We start from the raw sequence: 17,212 nt of genomic DNA on the forward strand, positions 1-17,212 counted from the left end.
TAGCACAAATTCATTCCATTTCACTGTCCTCTTTTGAATCAGAGCATATAGCCGATAGTATACATTTGTTCTTATTATTGGCCGATATATCGGTGCACATCTAAAAATAAATGTTTTTTCCGCTTTATATAACGTTAATGTCAAAGAGAATTTTCGGTGATCATGGTGTCCATAAACTGAACGATAGCCCATTGCCTGTATAAGCAACTTTATTGTAGTGTTAGTGGTCTAGTTTTATATCGGTTTTTCTTTTGTATTGTTCCAGTTGTGTCATCACAGAATCACCTTTGTGAAAATCGAAGGGTTCCACAATCATCACCAACACCTTCGGTGTCTTAAGTACCTAAACACTGGCATTAAATATAGGACTGGTATAGAGGGTAAGCACGTGTCGTCACTTCCCCACGTGAAGACAAACGCAATTGCATGCAACATTTGAGTGTTGCCTGATTCCTTTGTAAGTCGTAAGGTAGTCGCAAGGATCACCATCGAGTCCAGCTGCTTGTAATTTCAGCAAATAAGCATGCAGCCATTTTGTGTTTTACCACTCAGGGGAACGTTTCCTGGGGCGTGTCCCGCCGCGTTCTTCCAACATTTCACGTTTGATTTGCAATATAAAATTAATAATGCTAATATGTGGGATGATGTGTACATGAGGGCATTCGGAGTTGTGTTATTGCAAGAGTAGGTGTGTTTTGGCTGGCTCTGGGCACAGCTCACATCAGAGAAGGTGTGGCTGAATGGAGCTCTATTTATAGTGTTTGTGGAGGAGGATGTTGAGCTGGAACCTACAATTGCAGCACTGCTGCCCTAGCCTCCTCCAGTCCTGACTCATAGAGAGAGCTTGGGCTTTATTTTCTTGCACACCAGGCATCCGAATTAAGAAGGCTAATTATGGCTTCAGTGGACATGAACAACACAAACTAAATCACCACCTTTGTTATCAACAGTGCTGCATGCTCGCAATGCTGTCAGCATTGGTTTTAAATGAAAGCGGTACCGTTTTGTTGTGCAGACTGGATTCTAGGCACCAGGTATCACATTTTGCAATGATATAAACAAGTTTCCTCCTGACTGGGTAGGCAGCGGTGGAAACTATTACCTTTCGATATATCATCCGTCATGCTTGTACAAACAACTTAACAGCTCTGCTTTGTTTGCTTGTTTATAGATAATAATTCAGTCTTGTTCATTTTGATGTAACCAACAGAACATATTTCGTAAAGCTTAAACCTGCATGAAATATTTATCAAGAACAACACAAACCGATTAAGTTGATTGGATTGTGTAACATTACTGAGGGAGTCTTCATTCTCTTCACTTTTAACAAATCCAGTAAAACCCTTGAAGCTTTAAGGTTACTGGTATTACACCCAAGTTTATAGTCAACCTTTTTTATCATCATCTTTGTGCTCTGTTGATGCCAAGCAAAATGTTGTGTGCTTCAGATCCTCTGGTTGAAGGTTTACCATCTATTCCATCTGATGATGAAACATTGGGAAATTAGTGGCCTGGCCCTTTAAGCTTTGGCTGACTCTTGGCTTCGCATTCCATGGCGATGGACCATGTTGAAAGAGCAGAATTCAGTTCCTCTGTGGTCAACCTCAGCTACTGGAAACCCAGGAGCACAGGGGCAGCCCTGCTCTTTCTGTTTAAACAAGCAATCACTCCCCTTCACCACTTCCACCAAAAGAAGGGGAAAATAAGCCCCAGCTGCGAATTTCAGGAAGAGATTTTGGAAACCAGTAAGAGTTTGAGGCAAAAGGTCATTAAAACAGCACCCAGCTCTGGAAATAAGAAAGCTTGATTTGTGAGAGATTCAAAGGAACCCGACTGCTTCTTTTAGCTCCCGGGAGGATTTCCTAGACATTTTCCAACCTGAAAGGACTCGAAGGTGCTTCTTTCCATCGGCTTACCGTTTTTGACCGGCCATTTAGAATGACACTGAACATGCGCAAATGATGATGCTTGCCAGATTTGACACGTTTCGTAGGAACCAAGAGCGAGGCCAAACGAAGTTCATGTTTTTCTTAAACCATCTGAAGTCGCTTTCCCTCTTCAAAAGAAAGCGGTTTACATGCAGTGTGAACACAGTGTGCACATGCCTCTACATTCTTCTCAGTGTGAAAAGCTTTTGTAGCGTAGTTGCACTTGTTTTTAAAGTAATTGTAGATGGCAGTTTTGTTAGACAGAAATGATATACTCTGAACGAATGCGGTTCTTTTCATTCACACAGAGTACCACAAAGATAATTGAATTACACAAGACGTCTTTTCAAACACAATGTCTATTCAAGATTCGGAGAAAAATGTTTGGAAATCACTTAATTTCTCTCCTGCTCCTTTTACAACCGCCGTGTATGAATGGCATGCCACTAGGCTTGGCCTAAACCAAGTTCACAGTGAATCACACATTTTTGAGCAAGATCTCTGCACTTTTATTTGGCTTTACAGAACTGACAGGCTACTGGCAGACTTCGAGTCTGAGAGCTCATGTCCATCTGATTAGCTATTTTTCTTGTTTAACTGAAACATAGAGCCTGCAAACCATTTAAATCACCCTGTTATCAGGGATAAGAACACAAAGGAGGCCATTCTTTTTCAGAGATCATTTCATATTACAACATCTGGAAGATGCAGAAAAAATGAAGAAGTTTCATTTTCTGAATGCAAACCTTCCGAAACCTCGTTTTAGAAAATATATGGATCGGCTGTGCTCATAAAAACCGCAAGGGTGGCGGTTTCAGATTAATCCACTCTGTGACCCGCTTTCAAAAAAAAAGCGGTTTCAGGCTCCCAAATGCAAGATCTGTGTGGACGAAATGCCTATACGATACAAAATCTTTACGTATACAGCTAAACGAGTCTCCGTCTGGATGGTCTTTTAGGCATTGTGAGCAAAATGTACAAGTGCTATTGTCTCCACTACAGTTGCTGTACTTGGCTGTGGTTTCATAGACCAGGACTCTGAGGATTTTTAATTGACAGATTGAAAGAGTGCCTCACATTCACAAGCTGCTAATGGTTTCCATTCCACACTGCTGGTCAAAGCCAAAACTGGAAGCCAGGTTTTTTGCAATGTAGGACAGCTGAATGTACAGGTTTTTCAGAAGCAGTTGTAATGGTGTTTGTTTTTAATTGGATTTTATTGGATTCTCAAAATTTAAAAATGTAAACTGAAAACAAAAGCAAAATATAAACACTCAGACCCTTGGACCCCACTGTGTATTGTTTTACATGCAGACAGGTTGCCCCTGCCTTTTGTCCGAGGCTTCGCACAAATGGCCTCATTCATAGTGACCTCATTTTCAGCTTTCCTCACGGAGCAAATACATTTTTATCATTGCAAAAATCTCAGACCTTCCTTTGACACCATGTCCTTTACACAGAGGTTGCCATACCAACTCACTCCCCACCTGTTACCTGGTTTGTAGTGCAGCATTAGACATGTCACTCATAGGGGGATTATGTTAGTGTTCCTGCGTTAAGCTGCTGGAAAAAGGACATGTTGACAGATCCCACAGGACCCGAGGCATTGGAGCGGAGTTGAACCTAGTGTAGATTTTGCTTTCCTGCATATTGCCCAACACCACGGGTATCACTGTTGCTGTCCCGGAACACGAGTTCACATGGGGTTTTTTGGGGGGCTGGTAAATTGATCCTGGGGAGAAAGGATGTATCAGAGATAACATTTCCCAAACTTTGTTACTACCTGTTAATTTAATATAATTTTTAATTTGGCAATTCCGTACTTTGAGAAAAATAGTGGTCGTGGCTTTCGTCTTCTGCAATTTGATTGGATGTTTAAAAACAGCCGTTGCATTTTGATATGGAACAGGCAGCAGAATTACAGTTGAAGGGGAGGAGTTAACGGAAGCTCCACCCAAGCCGTCTAACATGCATCATTTAAGATGGATAATCATTACAGGAAGGAAGTACATTTTCCGATTTTAACTGAAGGTTATTAGGGCACACTCAGTCAGTCTGCTGCCAGTTCCATTTCTAAATGCAATTTAAACATCCAATCAAATTGCAGACGAAAGTTGAAAGATTTGTTGGCCCTGATCTGGCAACATGCTAAAAACCTGTGCACACTGAGTGCCCGAACTAAAACCAGCCAATCAGAGTAGATCTTGAAGTTTGCAGAAAGTGAGTCAGTTGGTCAGTAAAGGGACTGTGCAGTCTGCAGTCATCCCAGAGGCAGACACTTGTTATCTTAAAAATAAACCCCTCCTGTGGTGGTGTCTTATCCCTGATTTCTTGCTTTGTTTGTGTGTGTGTTCAGAGGCAGCAGGAGCCTGAGGCCCCTGCGGTGGTGCCGTCATGGATGCAGAGTGTGGATGCTCTAAATGAGGCTGTAACTGCTTTCAGCACAATGGAGCAAGTGATGAAATACCTGGAGCCAGACCGCTGGCAGGTGGACATGGAGGACCTTTACAAGCCTTCCTGGCAGGTGGTGGGCAAGTCTTTTTTCCCCCAGAAGAAATCCAGAGGTAAAGATCATGTATGCTGAATCAGGCTCCCTTTTCCTTAGTTTTAGTTCTTTTTCAAAATTATACATTTATTCAATATTTATTTCAGATTAATTAATTAAATTTAATGGGAATAATTATAATATACCTTCTTAATACTAGAAGTTTAATGATAATCTCAGTTTACAATTCAATACATACAATCGTAATTGAGAACCCAGTATATTGTGTATATAATACTTCACTTTCAGCCATACATTTGATAAAAAAATCTTATTTAAAAAAAAATCCTTATTTGTTTTAAAATGATGAGATTATCACTGTTTTTGGAATGCTTTTCAAAAAGTCACGCTATATTTGTGCTTGTGTAGGAGTGGTAGATCTGAACCTGCTTCGAGAGGAAGTACAGATGTACAGTTGCACTCCACGGAATTTTTCTGTCTCACTGCGCGAGGAACTGAAAAGGACAGACGCAATCTTCTGGCCGAGCTGCCTGCTGGTAAAGCGCTGTGGGGGAAACTGCGCCTGCTGCTCTCATCGCTGTTATGATTGCCAGTGCTCGCCCACCAAGGTGGCCAAAAAATACCATGAGGTATAACTTGAACCAGTTCCAAGCCTTCCATTCCATTTTACATTTCAGATATTTGCTGTATGTGCCGAATGTATGATGTGTTTGAGAGCTTTAATAATCTCCTCTCTTCTTATGCAGGTTTTGATGCTGAAACACAGAGCAGGGGTCCGTGGGCTGCAGAAATCTCTGACAGATGTCCCCCTGGAACACCATGAGGAGTGTAGCTGTGTGTGTAAAAATGACTCGGACTAAACCAGTCCCATGAAAAACACTACCCCCCCCATAGACATCGCTTCACCCAGGGAAATATTTCACGCTTGGTGCAGACTGAGCTGAAGACTTTTTTTACCCTGATGTTGCAAACTAATGAAACCCAGGTTTGGATGTCTTATTATCTTGACTCATCTAAGCCTATGGTTCCATTCTCTTTGGCCTCCAAATCCTTAAAGAATTAACCCATGAAGAAGTTTCCATTGGCCACATATAGCATGGAATGTTTGGAGTATAATTGGACACAGTCTGTGTCTGGAGGTTTTCGTATAATGTGCGTATGTACTGTAGGGGTTCTGTGTGTGTGTTCACGAGCACATGTACAGAGTTCTGCAGGTTCAGGAAATGAGAATGCTTAAAAGATGTGCTTAAAATTAGATCTTGGATTCCAGGGTAACAAGATGGCCTGAAGTGAGCCAGGCATTCTGGTGAGTATGAGTAAGTAACCAGCTAAGAAAAAAGCTGAAAAGTGCTATGAATTATTGTCACTCCGATGAGACTCCTGTGCTTCTTCATGATAGAAGCTGTTACTTGGGAAACAAGCAGGTTTGGCAACAGGCTTTCTGTCCCATAATATTTTTATCGTAACTTTTTCACAACTTAAAATATTAAAGGACCATAGCTGCAAGATTGACAATCGAGGTTGTATGGACACTGCCTTCTGAATAACCCAGAGACATGAATTACATTATTCCCACAATCCAGCGCTCCAATTTCTTCTCATCGCTGCATTGCAATACCCATTAATAATTCATCAAGATAAAGATTTTTCTACTGTTCAAAAGAAGAGCTGAGCTGAACTGGAAAATCTTTTGCTCATTGGCCATGGATTTACTGTTTAAAATGAACAATAGACTCATTTAAACTGTAACACGAAAAAGGCAAAGGTGACTTTTTTATAAATACATTTAAAGTTCTGTTTTGTGGACTTTCCTTCATTTTTACATTCTTTTTGTACCAACATTTTGGACATGTTTATTCTTTTTCCACTTTCCTAACTATGATATTATATTGTGCAGTATTAGTCACTGTTGTAGAGACATTTATCTTTTTTTCTAATTCTGTTTGATATATGTAAGAAGTGCATCATTTTGGATTAGGGCTAAATATTCTGGAAACAAAGTTAGATGTTAATGTAAATATACTTTTTTTAGAAGTTAAAGGGACAGAGAACTGCCAGTACCCTGTTGCTCTTACCATTAAACGATTATCAAAATTGTTGTGTTTTTTCCAAGCGGCACTTAAAGCATTAGTTTGCTTGAGTAAGCTGCAATTGTCAAAGAATCACTTAGGACTGCCAGAGGGAACTCTAACCAGGAATTATAAACTGCAACCTGACATCAGCCTTTAAGATTGCAATTAGATAAGAAAAAGTATCCCGGCATTTAAAAAAAATAAGACTGCTGCACTATAAATTTCACAAACTTATGTTAACCTTCTATAATCTCTTCATCATTTAAAGTGGTTCATCTCTTTTGTATTAGTTTACCGGTTAGTAAAATGATGTCTTATATTGTTGCTCAGGTTAAGGTAGTACCCCTGTTTTGTTGCTGTACAAACTTGTAGTGTTCCTTGGACAAAGACATGCATAATACATTTTCTTTTTATTTGTTCCTGTGAAGAACTTAATCCTTCAGATTTTAATTTATTCCTGCAAGGCATATGTTGTCCTCAATTGGCAAATGTCCTCAACTGGCAAAGGTTACACATATTAGTGTGTTAGTAATATTGTGTGTAAAAAATTAAAAAACATCACATATGACAAAACTTTCTTTTTATGCACGGCAGGTATAGGAGTTATTCTGTGGTAGATTATGGACATCATTTTGCATAATGACAACGTCCTGTAACAGAACAAAACAAATTTCACACGTAATCCCAATAATGCTTCGAGAGATCAGCCGATAAGGCTCATTTCGTGAAGTTTGATAGGGATGGGGATCTGAATTGATTTGCTTTGTTGAAATGTCTTGATGTTGTGAATTGGCGATTCCTTTGAGTCTCGAAATGTCTCAGATTGGATCATCATCAGAATCGTGTTAAATTTTACATAAACAGGTTACAAAATAGACCAATTTTTCAAGAAAGGGCCAATATAAATATACAAAGTATGGGCTAGCTACTCTAATCATTTTCATCATAAAACAAAACGTTTCATCCTTTCTTCATCCAATAACTTGAATAGAGTGCAATGATTGAGCCTAATGAATGCTGTAAATACAGTTTGGGTAAAAAAAAGAAATAGATCGATATTATTTGCTCATCTTTCGTCGAAAGGGTCTAATTTGTGTCATTTCTCCAGAAAAAGGATGTTGCATTTCATGTTTTCTAGCTACTTTGGACCTTTCATGATTTTTTGTTGGATAGGTTTTCGGGAGTAAAATGTGATGTGTTCTTTTAATAATAAAAAAAAAGATACCCAAGTGTGCCCTGTTCATGGAAATGGATATTTAATAGAGAATCTTAAAAGGCTGTGCAAGGTCGCCATTAGAAAAAGTGTAAAATCGATGTCATTTATTAGCATAATGACAAGAGGTTCACAATTTTAAAATGCCTTTTATGTTTCACGGAGGCTATCACAAAGTATTTTAATAAAATCATGTCTGCATCTGAGATCACATGCACTATAATGCAAGTGGTTTGAAGCGGTTGTGCGTATGAATGTTGGACTGGGCTTGGTCTCATTTAGTTAATTACAGGCCTCTGTGCTTTGTGCTTTTCCAGGGACTGGCTGTGGTTCCTGGCTAAAGTAATGATCTGACATCTGAGTGGCATTAATCATGAGGATGTGGACAGTTTGCCTTTCCACTAAAGACGTCATGTGATATCTTTTGCAAACCTTCTATTTCCAATGACTTTGCAAACCTTTGTTAGAACAGTAAATATTGCAGTCAGATATAGTGCTCCTTTTGTACTGCACAGGTCACTAGTTTTTGAATGATGTGTATGTGCTTTAGAAGCATATTCTGTGTATTTATAAAGAGCTAGAGAACTTGAAGGTTAACATTTTAAGGTTTACATTTGACAAGGTGTTGCCACATACAAGGTCGCAGCCATAATCTACAATCCATTTCTACACGACTTAATTGCTGCAAAGCATCTTCTTTCCGGTCGCCTGTGTATGAAAATCAGTATACGGTGTGCATCATTTTTGTAGTTTAACAGTAAACAGATGCAAGGAAGACAAGACCAGTCCAAATTTCATATTAAACAAATTTTACTCTGATATTCTCAATTTCAGTTCCATTAAAAATGTATATAATGTCAGTAGAAGTGAATGTTTAAAACACAACACACATACAATATGGCTGTTTAGATGGACAGGGGGTTCATTATAAATCACAAACCGTATCCCCTATAGCATCTTGCTTTGTGTTAGCTGTTGTAAATCAATCAGGTGAGCTTGAGGTGATTATAACCTGGTGTTGATGGATCTGGGCCCGTAATGTAATGGTCTAATGTGAAGTACAAATGAAATTTTCTCTACAATCTGTTATGGACAGCTAAAAGGGAAAAGTCTCATTTCATAGCAATTACAACTGATAAAGTAACTGAACAGAACTTTACATGCATTCCAGGGTTGTTAGGATTGCATCGTTACGAAATAGCCGCTATAATACTGTGAACTCAGTTGCACTGTGGCCTGAATCAATACACAAATAAAACCTGTTGAAATGAAATCAATAAACCTTAGAGCAAGTAATGTGTCACTACTGATGTTGTATAGGTGTTTGTAAATGCATGCATATTTTAATAAAAGTCATGCACATCTTAAAATTGTCCATTTGTAGTTTTAATTTTTTTGTATTAAAGGAAAACTCCTGTTGCAGCTGCACATTAGATTACATTTATACTTTACAATTTTACTTTCTGCACCCAAATGCTGATAAGGCATCTGTTTCATGGCTGGTGGTTTGTTTTCACATCTGACTTCTGCACAGACCTTCAATACTCTTTTGCAATCTGCTGATGCAGGTTCAATCTCATCCACGCTCATAAAAACCGACCTATGTAGTGTATAGAGGACCGTGAGAGACCCATTGGGAATATCCGTGCCCAATACTAGGTGTGAACATTCAGCATTCTCCTTGACCTCTAACAGGATCATTCTCAGGACACATGGACATTTGTGTCCAATTTATGTCCACGTGTCTGACCACTGATACATCACTGTCATTTCAATTGAGAATTATAGGTGTATATATATAAATATACAGTCGATGCGCTATACCTACATTTAGAATTTTGAATTGATTTTAAATAGCTTCATTTCTTTCTTCTATCCTGTTATTATTTGACATTTCACTTTTACAATATAGTTTTTTATATACTATTACTGAAGTCTGAAGGTGAAGATCAGTCTAGGGGAAATAACTGTTGATCTGAGCCTACCTCGACGCTTCAGCCCTTTGACAGTGACAGATGCACACACACAATGTACATATTGCTGACCAGAACGCTTACCTTGCTACTCTCAAATAAAAGTAACTTTCGCAAATGAAGTGAAGGACAGCTGCAGCACTGCAAAAAATTATGTTTAGGCCCCAAATAGACTTTGGGCTCAAATATTGAATAGCAGTGTATCTTAAAGGTGCTTTGTGTCATTTTTGGGAGGATCAATTGACAGAAATGGAATATAATATACATAACTATGTCTTGACAGGTGTATTAAGACCTTACATAGTGAAGCGTTATGTTTTTATTACCTTAGAATGAGCTATTTCTTTCCACATACCAGGGGCGGCGCTAGGGGTGGGCTGCAGCCACGGAAGTCTTCAGAAAAGCCCAGAATGTTTTATTAGAATGCCATGTACAAATCACTTAGAGGCTGTTTGTGTCTTTTGCATGTCTACCCCTGGAAAAATGTGAACTGGGCCTTGATTCGCCGTAAAATCAATTTGACCTTCAAAACAACACCACTTCCAAAGCAATTCCTGTGGCGTAGTGAGTAAGACGCATGAGTAGTACTGACACTACATATGAGTGCAAGATCGACTCCAACTTTGCCGAACTACATTCACATCACATATCGGATCATACAGGCATTCATTTTCAACAAAATTAGGAAAATTGATTTACGCACCTCAACATTTATATGACAAACCTGAGTAAACAACCGATGTCCAGTTATGCGCAACACATTCGCAACCACACCATTAGATGCCACTAAATTATATACACTGTACTTTTAATTGATATACTGTGTGTCCTTTGTTGAAAATTTCTCTATTGATGGATTAAAATGTAATAATAGACTACATCCAATTCTGTGACTAAGAGGCTATTAGACTTCAGATAAAACACAATTCAATGAAAACACAGGGGTTCTATGTAAATGTATTAGCCTGAGATGAATGAGATCTAATTCCTAAGAGGAACCTCCACTTACTGTACCCACAAACTACACTTAATGACTTTTTCCCGTGAAACTCCTTTCACTGACAGGATTGGCAAGGATTTGATATTTTTTTCAGTTCGTAACTATTTTACACGGTGGCTGATTCGTATTAAATTGTTGGATCTAAGTTGTACGTTTTAGTTCAACCTGCTTTCATGGCAGTGATGCTTAGGGTTAGGCACGCTTTTATCCAAAGCAACTTACAAAGAGTTCGGGGAGCAATAAGCGATGTGTCATAAAAGAGCAATAGTACAATAGGTGCTAACACAAAGTTACTAGTTTCAACAAAAGCTAGACCACTACCTGTTGAGAGAGTTTTTATTTTTTTCATTTGTCTGTCAAGTATTCATCGCAGATATGGTTTTTCAGTAGTTTTTTAAAGGTTGTGAGAGATGTGGTTGACCGGACTGTGTTAGGAAGAATGTTCCACAAGGAAGGAGTTGTGAAGGAGAATGAGCGAGAAAGGGACTTAATTGTGAAGTTGTGAAGGAGCAGCAATTCAAATCAGAATTTTGCCCAGGAAAGAATAAAAACACGTGTCCAAGTTAGAAAATATAATGGCAATGCCATTGTTGGTGTAAAGACAAATGTAAAATGGAAAAATTTGCTAAATGTTCCTGTTTCTCAATTGGTTGAACATTGTGCTAGCATTTAAATGCATAATACGTCGCTTTGGTCATTAAATATGTAAGATGAAATTTCTATCAAATCTTGCAGGGAATGGGTTAAGAAGATTCAGGGGCAGGTTTCCCGGACAGGATTTAAAACTAGTCCCAGATTAACTCAAATGTTAGAGGTGACTTGATCGAAAACAACTCTGTCTCTGAATATTTTAGTGCGTTTGTTTTGTCTCAAGATGCGCACCAGTAATGTTATAAGGTATGTTCTTAAAAAACAATTTAAATATCCTAATTTAACTAAAGCCTAATCCTGGTTTAAACTAATCCCTGGGCGGGAAACCTCCCCATGAAGTCCAATTGACCTTTTTTCATAATATTAAGTCTAAATGGGGCAATGATGTGAGATCTTTTATTGATCTTGCACTGTGCTGTGAATTAGGTCTTTGTAACAGCTGAGAAGCATAGACACAGTGTATCTTAAGTAATCATGAGAAGGTGGAGCTGTAATGGTACGTGCATGGAAAATGTTCACTTCTTCATTAAAAAGAAAATGCTGCACATATTTGAAGATCACTCCCAACATATGAGTCACTTCTGCAATTACTAATGCTTTTATATGAACAATGTTTTCGACAGACCACCCAAATCCACAGCGGTCATTTCAGAAACAGCCCAAGTAATGACTTCATCATACTAGCCTTTCAGTTCTCGTTCACCTCAATAGCCAGGGGAAAACCGATCCTGAATGAAGAACACCTGAGAAAATCACCTTGAATTTTAACATTTGACCTTAACTGTCACACTTTCATGTTTTATCCTGCCCAGTGCAGCAGTGCCCAGCATAACAAACAGACCATATCTTTGTTACTCATTCAGACCTAATGGCGCTGCAGAACGGTACAAGCCTTCTTCCATTTTCCCCTCCTTGTTGACCTTACCGATGAGAGGGTCACAAACCACATGTAAAGACCTCCATATTACAAGTCAGCAGTCCACAAGATGGCCATTCACATCTAAACACCACTTTCCAGACCCTCTAATCCAGATCAGTGATGTGGTTGTTGGGAGAAGCGAGAAAAAAGGGGGAGAGAGGAGAAGAAAAAATAACAGCTGGGGTCAGTTTGCTCTTTAATGGTTGAAGGTTTACAAATTTAGGAAACCGCCGTTGCCTAACACAGTGGAAGGATCTCATTTTGAAAAGGAGGCGTTTCCGCCCTTTTCCAAGTCAGCTCCTGGAAACTTTTAATAAGATGTCCCTCTTCATTAGGAGAATTCACCATGTGTATTAAACACCAAGAGAGCCAGCAGGAGATAAATTTGAGGAAAACATCTGTTTGTCTTGGCATGGGCCATGACTCGGGGCATGGCACACAGAAAGTGTTAACCATTGCTCTTAGTACTTTGCTAAAAGGATGGAAGGCTCTGAGTAAATCCATTAATTATTTAGTTTAGAATAACAAAATATTTCTTCCTCTTTCATATTTTCTATATGTTGTCACATATTTGTGAATCTCAAATAATTACATTTTAATTGATGACAAGCACTTTTTTATACTTTTCATTGGTAAGATTTTTGCAAAACCCAGTGACAAACATGACTAATAATTCAAAATTTTAATTCACGAAATATGAAGATATAAGGCTTTAGAAGGACAGCAACGATATCATTAAAAATCATGTAAAACACTATATAGATTTTCCACATAAGTAGAGATTTCCACATAAGTAGAGAGATCTGTCCGACAAGAAACAAATATGTCTGGGCTGTCCTGGCTTTGTAATCCCAGGCATGGTTGAAGGTCACTTTACACCCAGCCCTCTCCCGTCTCTCGCTCTGTGGGAGTCTGAACAGGGTGGAACTTGCTTGACTTCACTTAAATGGCCTCTGTCCAAGGCAAACGGTCTAAAGTCTCTAAGGCAGGGTGCTGCTCTGGGATGCCATTGACCTAAATCACTGGTCTGCTTCATGGTTACAAAGCTCACAATGCTCCTTTCAATTACTTTTGAACACTGGACTCTTTAGCTGATGTATACCTCAAAGCATCTGACAGACTTGCCTTCATATACTGTATATCAATGTTGTGATTACATTTTCTGTGAACAAAATTGATCTACATATTAGCACAGTGTCTCTGAATTTCAAAGCGTCTATTCAGAGTATTTCTGATCTCTTTGATGATAAATTGTAACGCTTTGTAGAAATAACGTTGAGGGTTTCTACAGAATATTTGGAATAGTTGTTTTAAAGTTCTTTGTTACATCAGATGCCATTTTTCTCTGTGGTGTCTCATATAATACATCCCAGCACAGTTGATTCCACGGTCTTTTACTGCAAATCAAACGTCTTAGTCGACTCTCATAGGGGCTTTGATGTCTGTCTTCCATTTGCAAGATCAAACAGCCCAATGTGAAAGCATCACTAAATTACCATGTGGTGATGTTCAAAGGTTATCAATGCATTGCCTTACTAACAGCATTACATTCTAGTGTTATACTGTAATGGTCACGGATATTGTTTCTGCTGGTTTAGTCTATGTTTAGCGGTACAGAACAAAGGTTTCGATGATGGGTTTGGATGAACAGTTGTCATGAAATATCATGTTTTACTTTATATAGTTGTGGTACAAGATTCTAACCTCTAACTGAAAAAGTCTGGGATAGTTCACACAAAAACTAAAATTCTTTCATCATTTATTACCCTGATGTTGTTCAAAAACTGTATCTGACTCTTTCTGTGGAACACAAAAGAAGATATTTTGAGAAATGTTATAGTGGTTTGTGTCCATACAATGGAAGGCAATACGGGCCAATGTTGTTTGTTTATCATTTGTTTTAAGTAATTCATCCAGGTTTGGAATGACATGACGTGGAGAGTAAATAATCTAAGATTTTCCTTTCTGGGTAAGAAATCCCTTTAAATGTGCTGATGATCTTTTGCATCACAAAAAAATATTTTATCCCAAATCTACCAAAAACTGCCCTTCTTTGTCATTACTCATCCAATTCATGCTTATAAGATTGAGGTTCCTGTTGATATTCTCTTTTGTCTGCATTATGAGACAGGTCATAACCAAACAGTAATGAAGTTTGATAGTCCATAAAAAGAAAGTATAACATAAAATGTCCCTTTTCTTGTATAATGGTTGTGATCTGAGATCCAATAAGAGCCCTTTAAAAAAAGATAGCAAACAGTCCTCCAAAGAGACCGTCTCTCCATAATGAACTTTCTTAGGGTTCTGAGAGTCACGTGGCTAACAAAGTCCCAGAAGTCTTGAAAAAGGTAATATCTCACGTCAGCTGCAGCCGGTCAGTCAGCCTAATGGTAGACATTAATTCTGGGTGGGAAAATGGCCTCATTTCTACAGGATTTATGTTAACTGCTGGCTGCAAGACAAACTGTGCTGCTTGAATGCAGAGTCATACTGTCTCAAGCATATATACGACATTGATTGATGTGCACAACACACAACTTGGGGTCATTAAACTTTCAATTAAATAATGTTAAAATGCAAGCAAAAAAGATGACTGAAGATCAATTCAATTATAATTTGAACATTAGAAAAACAAAACATTCATTTAAAAATAATAAAGATAATATTAAAAATGCTTTCCAGTAGCTAAGTGGTTAGAGTATGTATGGCACTAGCAATGCCAAGGTTGTGGGTTTGATCCCGGGGGATTGCACATACAAATTTAGATAAAGCGTCTGCCAAATGCATAAATGTAAAGAAGTTAAATTAAAGGACAGTTCTTCATTTACTTACCCTCGAGTTGTTCAAAATTCTCGCGGGTGAAACAATAAAGTTGTAATGTTAATTTTTGGGTGAACTGTTCCTTTAAACATGACATTCTATAAAATCTTAAAATGTCTTACTCAACATTTTGACAAGCAAATGGATAAAAATAGATGGTTTCTTTTTATCCTGAATAATCAGCCAGAACCTACTCTGACCGCCCACCAATCTAACATTCCTCCAAGGAGAAGAAGGAGGATATACCAAAGATAGTGTTTCAGTCTATCACAGCGAGACAAACATGTCATTCCGGATTGTATTTATTTGAAATGGAGGCTTGGTGATAGAACTGATGGAGAAACTCTCTGAGGATGCTGGTTTCCACCTAAAACAAGATTATAAAGCCAGATTAGATTCACACACGACACTTTGCTTCACTTCACATGACAAAGCAGTAAACAGTGTGCAGGTCAGTATGTTGTCTGTTGCCTCTGCTGTGAAATGAAGAAAAGGTTTTTCATTAAAAGCTTTTAGCAACCGCAAAACATCAACAACATTTCATAATTATCAACATTTTAGCTTCAGGGTGAATATAGAAGATTATTCTTTCAAAACACATTTGTAATTAACACAACACAACATGCCTGTGCCCTTTTCTTACAGCTATTAAAAAACATATCACACCCATTATCACGTATTGATGGAATGTGTTAGTGTTTCACTTTTTTGCTTAAGGCACCTCTCTTGGAAAAAGCATGACAATGACACTTGGTTGTTCCATATAAGGAAGAAAAAAAGAGAAAGAAAAATAAGTAGCACTTGCAATATGCTGATGCTGTTCTTTTTTTTACTATAAAATGAAATTGCAGTAAAAGCAGCACCGTAGATACCATAACAAGTCCAGGGTAGACCCCTTGAGAAGAGTAAAAAAGGAATGTATTAAAATATAGATAATGTCTCATCTCATTCTCTTTCCTCGCATGCAGTGGGCTGTATTCTCTCACTAAATCTTTGGTGTTTCGAGTCAGATCTGTGAGCGGGGCTTGATGGTTTTGACTAAATCCTTGGTGTTTCGAGTCTAACGAAACCCTACACACCTAATCCAAACTATCTAAACTACCTATGATTCTTTAACTTGCCAAAAAACACGGCTACGTGTACCTGATGACGTCAGACTCGAAACACCAAGGATTTAGTGAGAGCTGTATTCTGACAATCGTTTTTTGCATCTTTCCTGTTTTTTACCCAGCTGCTGAAGTTGACCTCTGGCTAACCATAATAGGCCATAAGATCACTTCAGTTCTTCAGCCGTTCAAATGCACAGCATCTGTGGCCAGTTTTTGATTTTCATTCTTTTATTCTGAGACCTCCCAGACACCCACAGCTGGCATGATTTCCATCTGAGGTGCCAGCCAGTCCTGAACAATGCCAGGGCTGAGGAGGATCAAAGTGATGGTTCTTCAAGAGCAGGGGTCACCAGAGGAACAGACTGCTGTTCCGAGCGTGTCTGCGTATGTATGTGTGCGTTTTCGTTCTCTTTGAATTTGATACAATAAACCAGTAAAAACTGTTCCCTGGTGAATTTCATTTAGATCAAAAGAGCCTAACCCAAATACAACATCTGCTACAAAATACCAAAACAAGTCTTTCCCGCCTCTCAAGCTGGACATCCGCGCGTATCCACACACCCAGCTCCCCATGAAAGACACACCTTTAAACTAAACAGAGAACAATGTGTGCAATACTGTGTTCCAAAATGCAATGTTCATGATTTGCACTTAATTTCCAGTCTGATAAGTGCCAATGTTGTTTCTTAAGGGAGTAGTTCATGTTAAAATAAGCCCCATTGACCTTCCATAGAAGGAATAGAAATTATAATGGAAAGTCAATGGGGGATATTTTGAAGTGAACTACTCACATCATTTATGCATTTGAGATTTTTTTTCGTATATGCATGATTTTGGCATGGCCATCTTACATTGTGCTTTCCCGTTTGATCTACACAAATGCTCTCCACATATGATTATAAAACCATTGACACACTTTAGATCAAGACAGTTGAGTTGCATGTTGTGCATGACAGCAGGAAACTCTTGACCACCCACTCATCACATTGTCTGGACAGAAAATTTGATCAAAGCTGTCATA

The 17,212-nt window shown here is 38.5% G+C and overlaps 1 protein-coding gene across 2 annotated transcripts in view; it reads left to right on the forward strand.

The window, feature by feature from the left end:
• pdgfc (platelet derived growth factor c) overlaps positions 1 to 9,092 on the forward strand; it is a gene marked incomplete at its 5' end in the record, with an annotated part of 44,258 nt that extends 35,166 nt beyond the window's left edge. For both annotated transcript variants that reach the window (XM_079480016.1, XM_079480015.1), the window contains 3 exons: positions 4,285 to 4,492; positions 4,843 to 5,063; positions 5,181 to 9,092. In XM_079480016.1, the coding sequence (XP_079336142.1) occupies positions 4,285 to 4,492; positions 4,843 to 5,063; positions 5,181 to 5,294 (543 nt within the window). In that variant the 3' untranslated portion in view covers positions 5,295 to 9,092. The remainder of the gene's footprint in view (positions 1 to 4,284; positions 4,493 to 4,842; positions 5,064 to 5,180) is intronic.
• Between the last annotated feature and the right edge of the window lie 8,120 nt (positions 9,093 to 17,212).

Source organism: Barbatula barbatula (genome assembly GCF_947034865.1).
Source record: "Barbatula barbatula genome assembly, chromosome: 18".
NCBI lineage: Eukaryota > Metazoa > Chordata > Actinopteri > Cypriniformes > Nemacheilidae > Barbatula > Barbatula barbatula.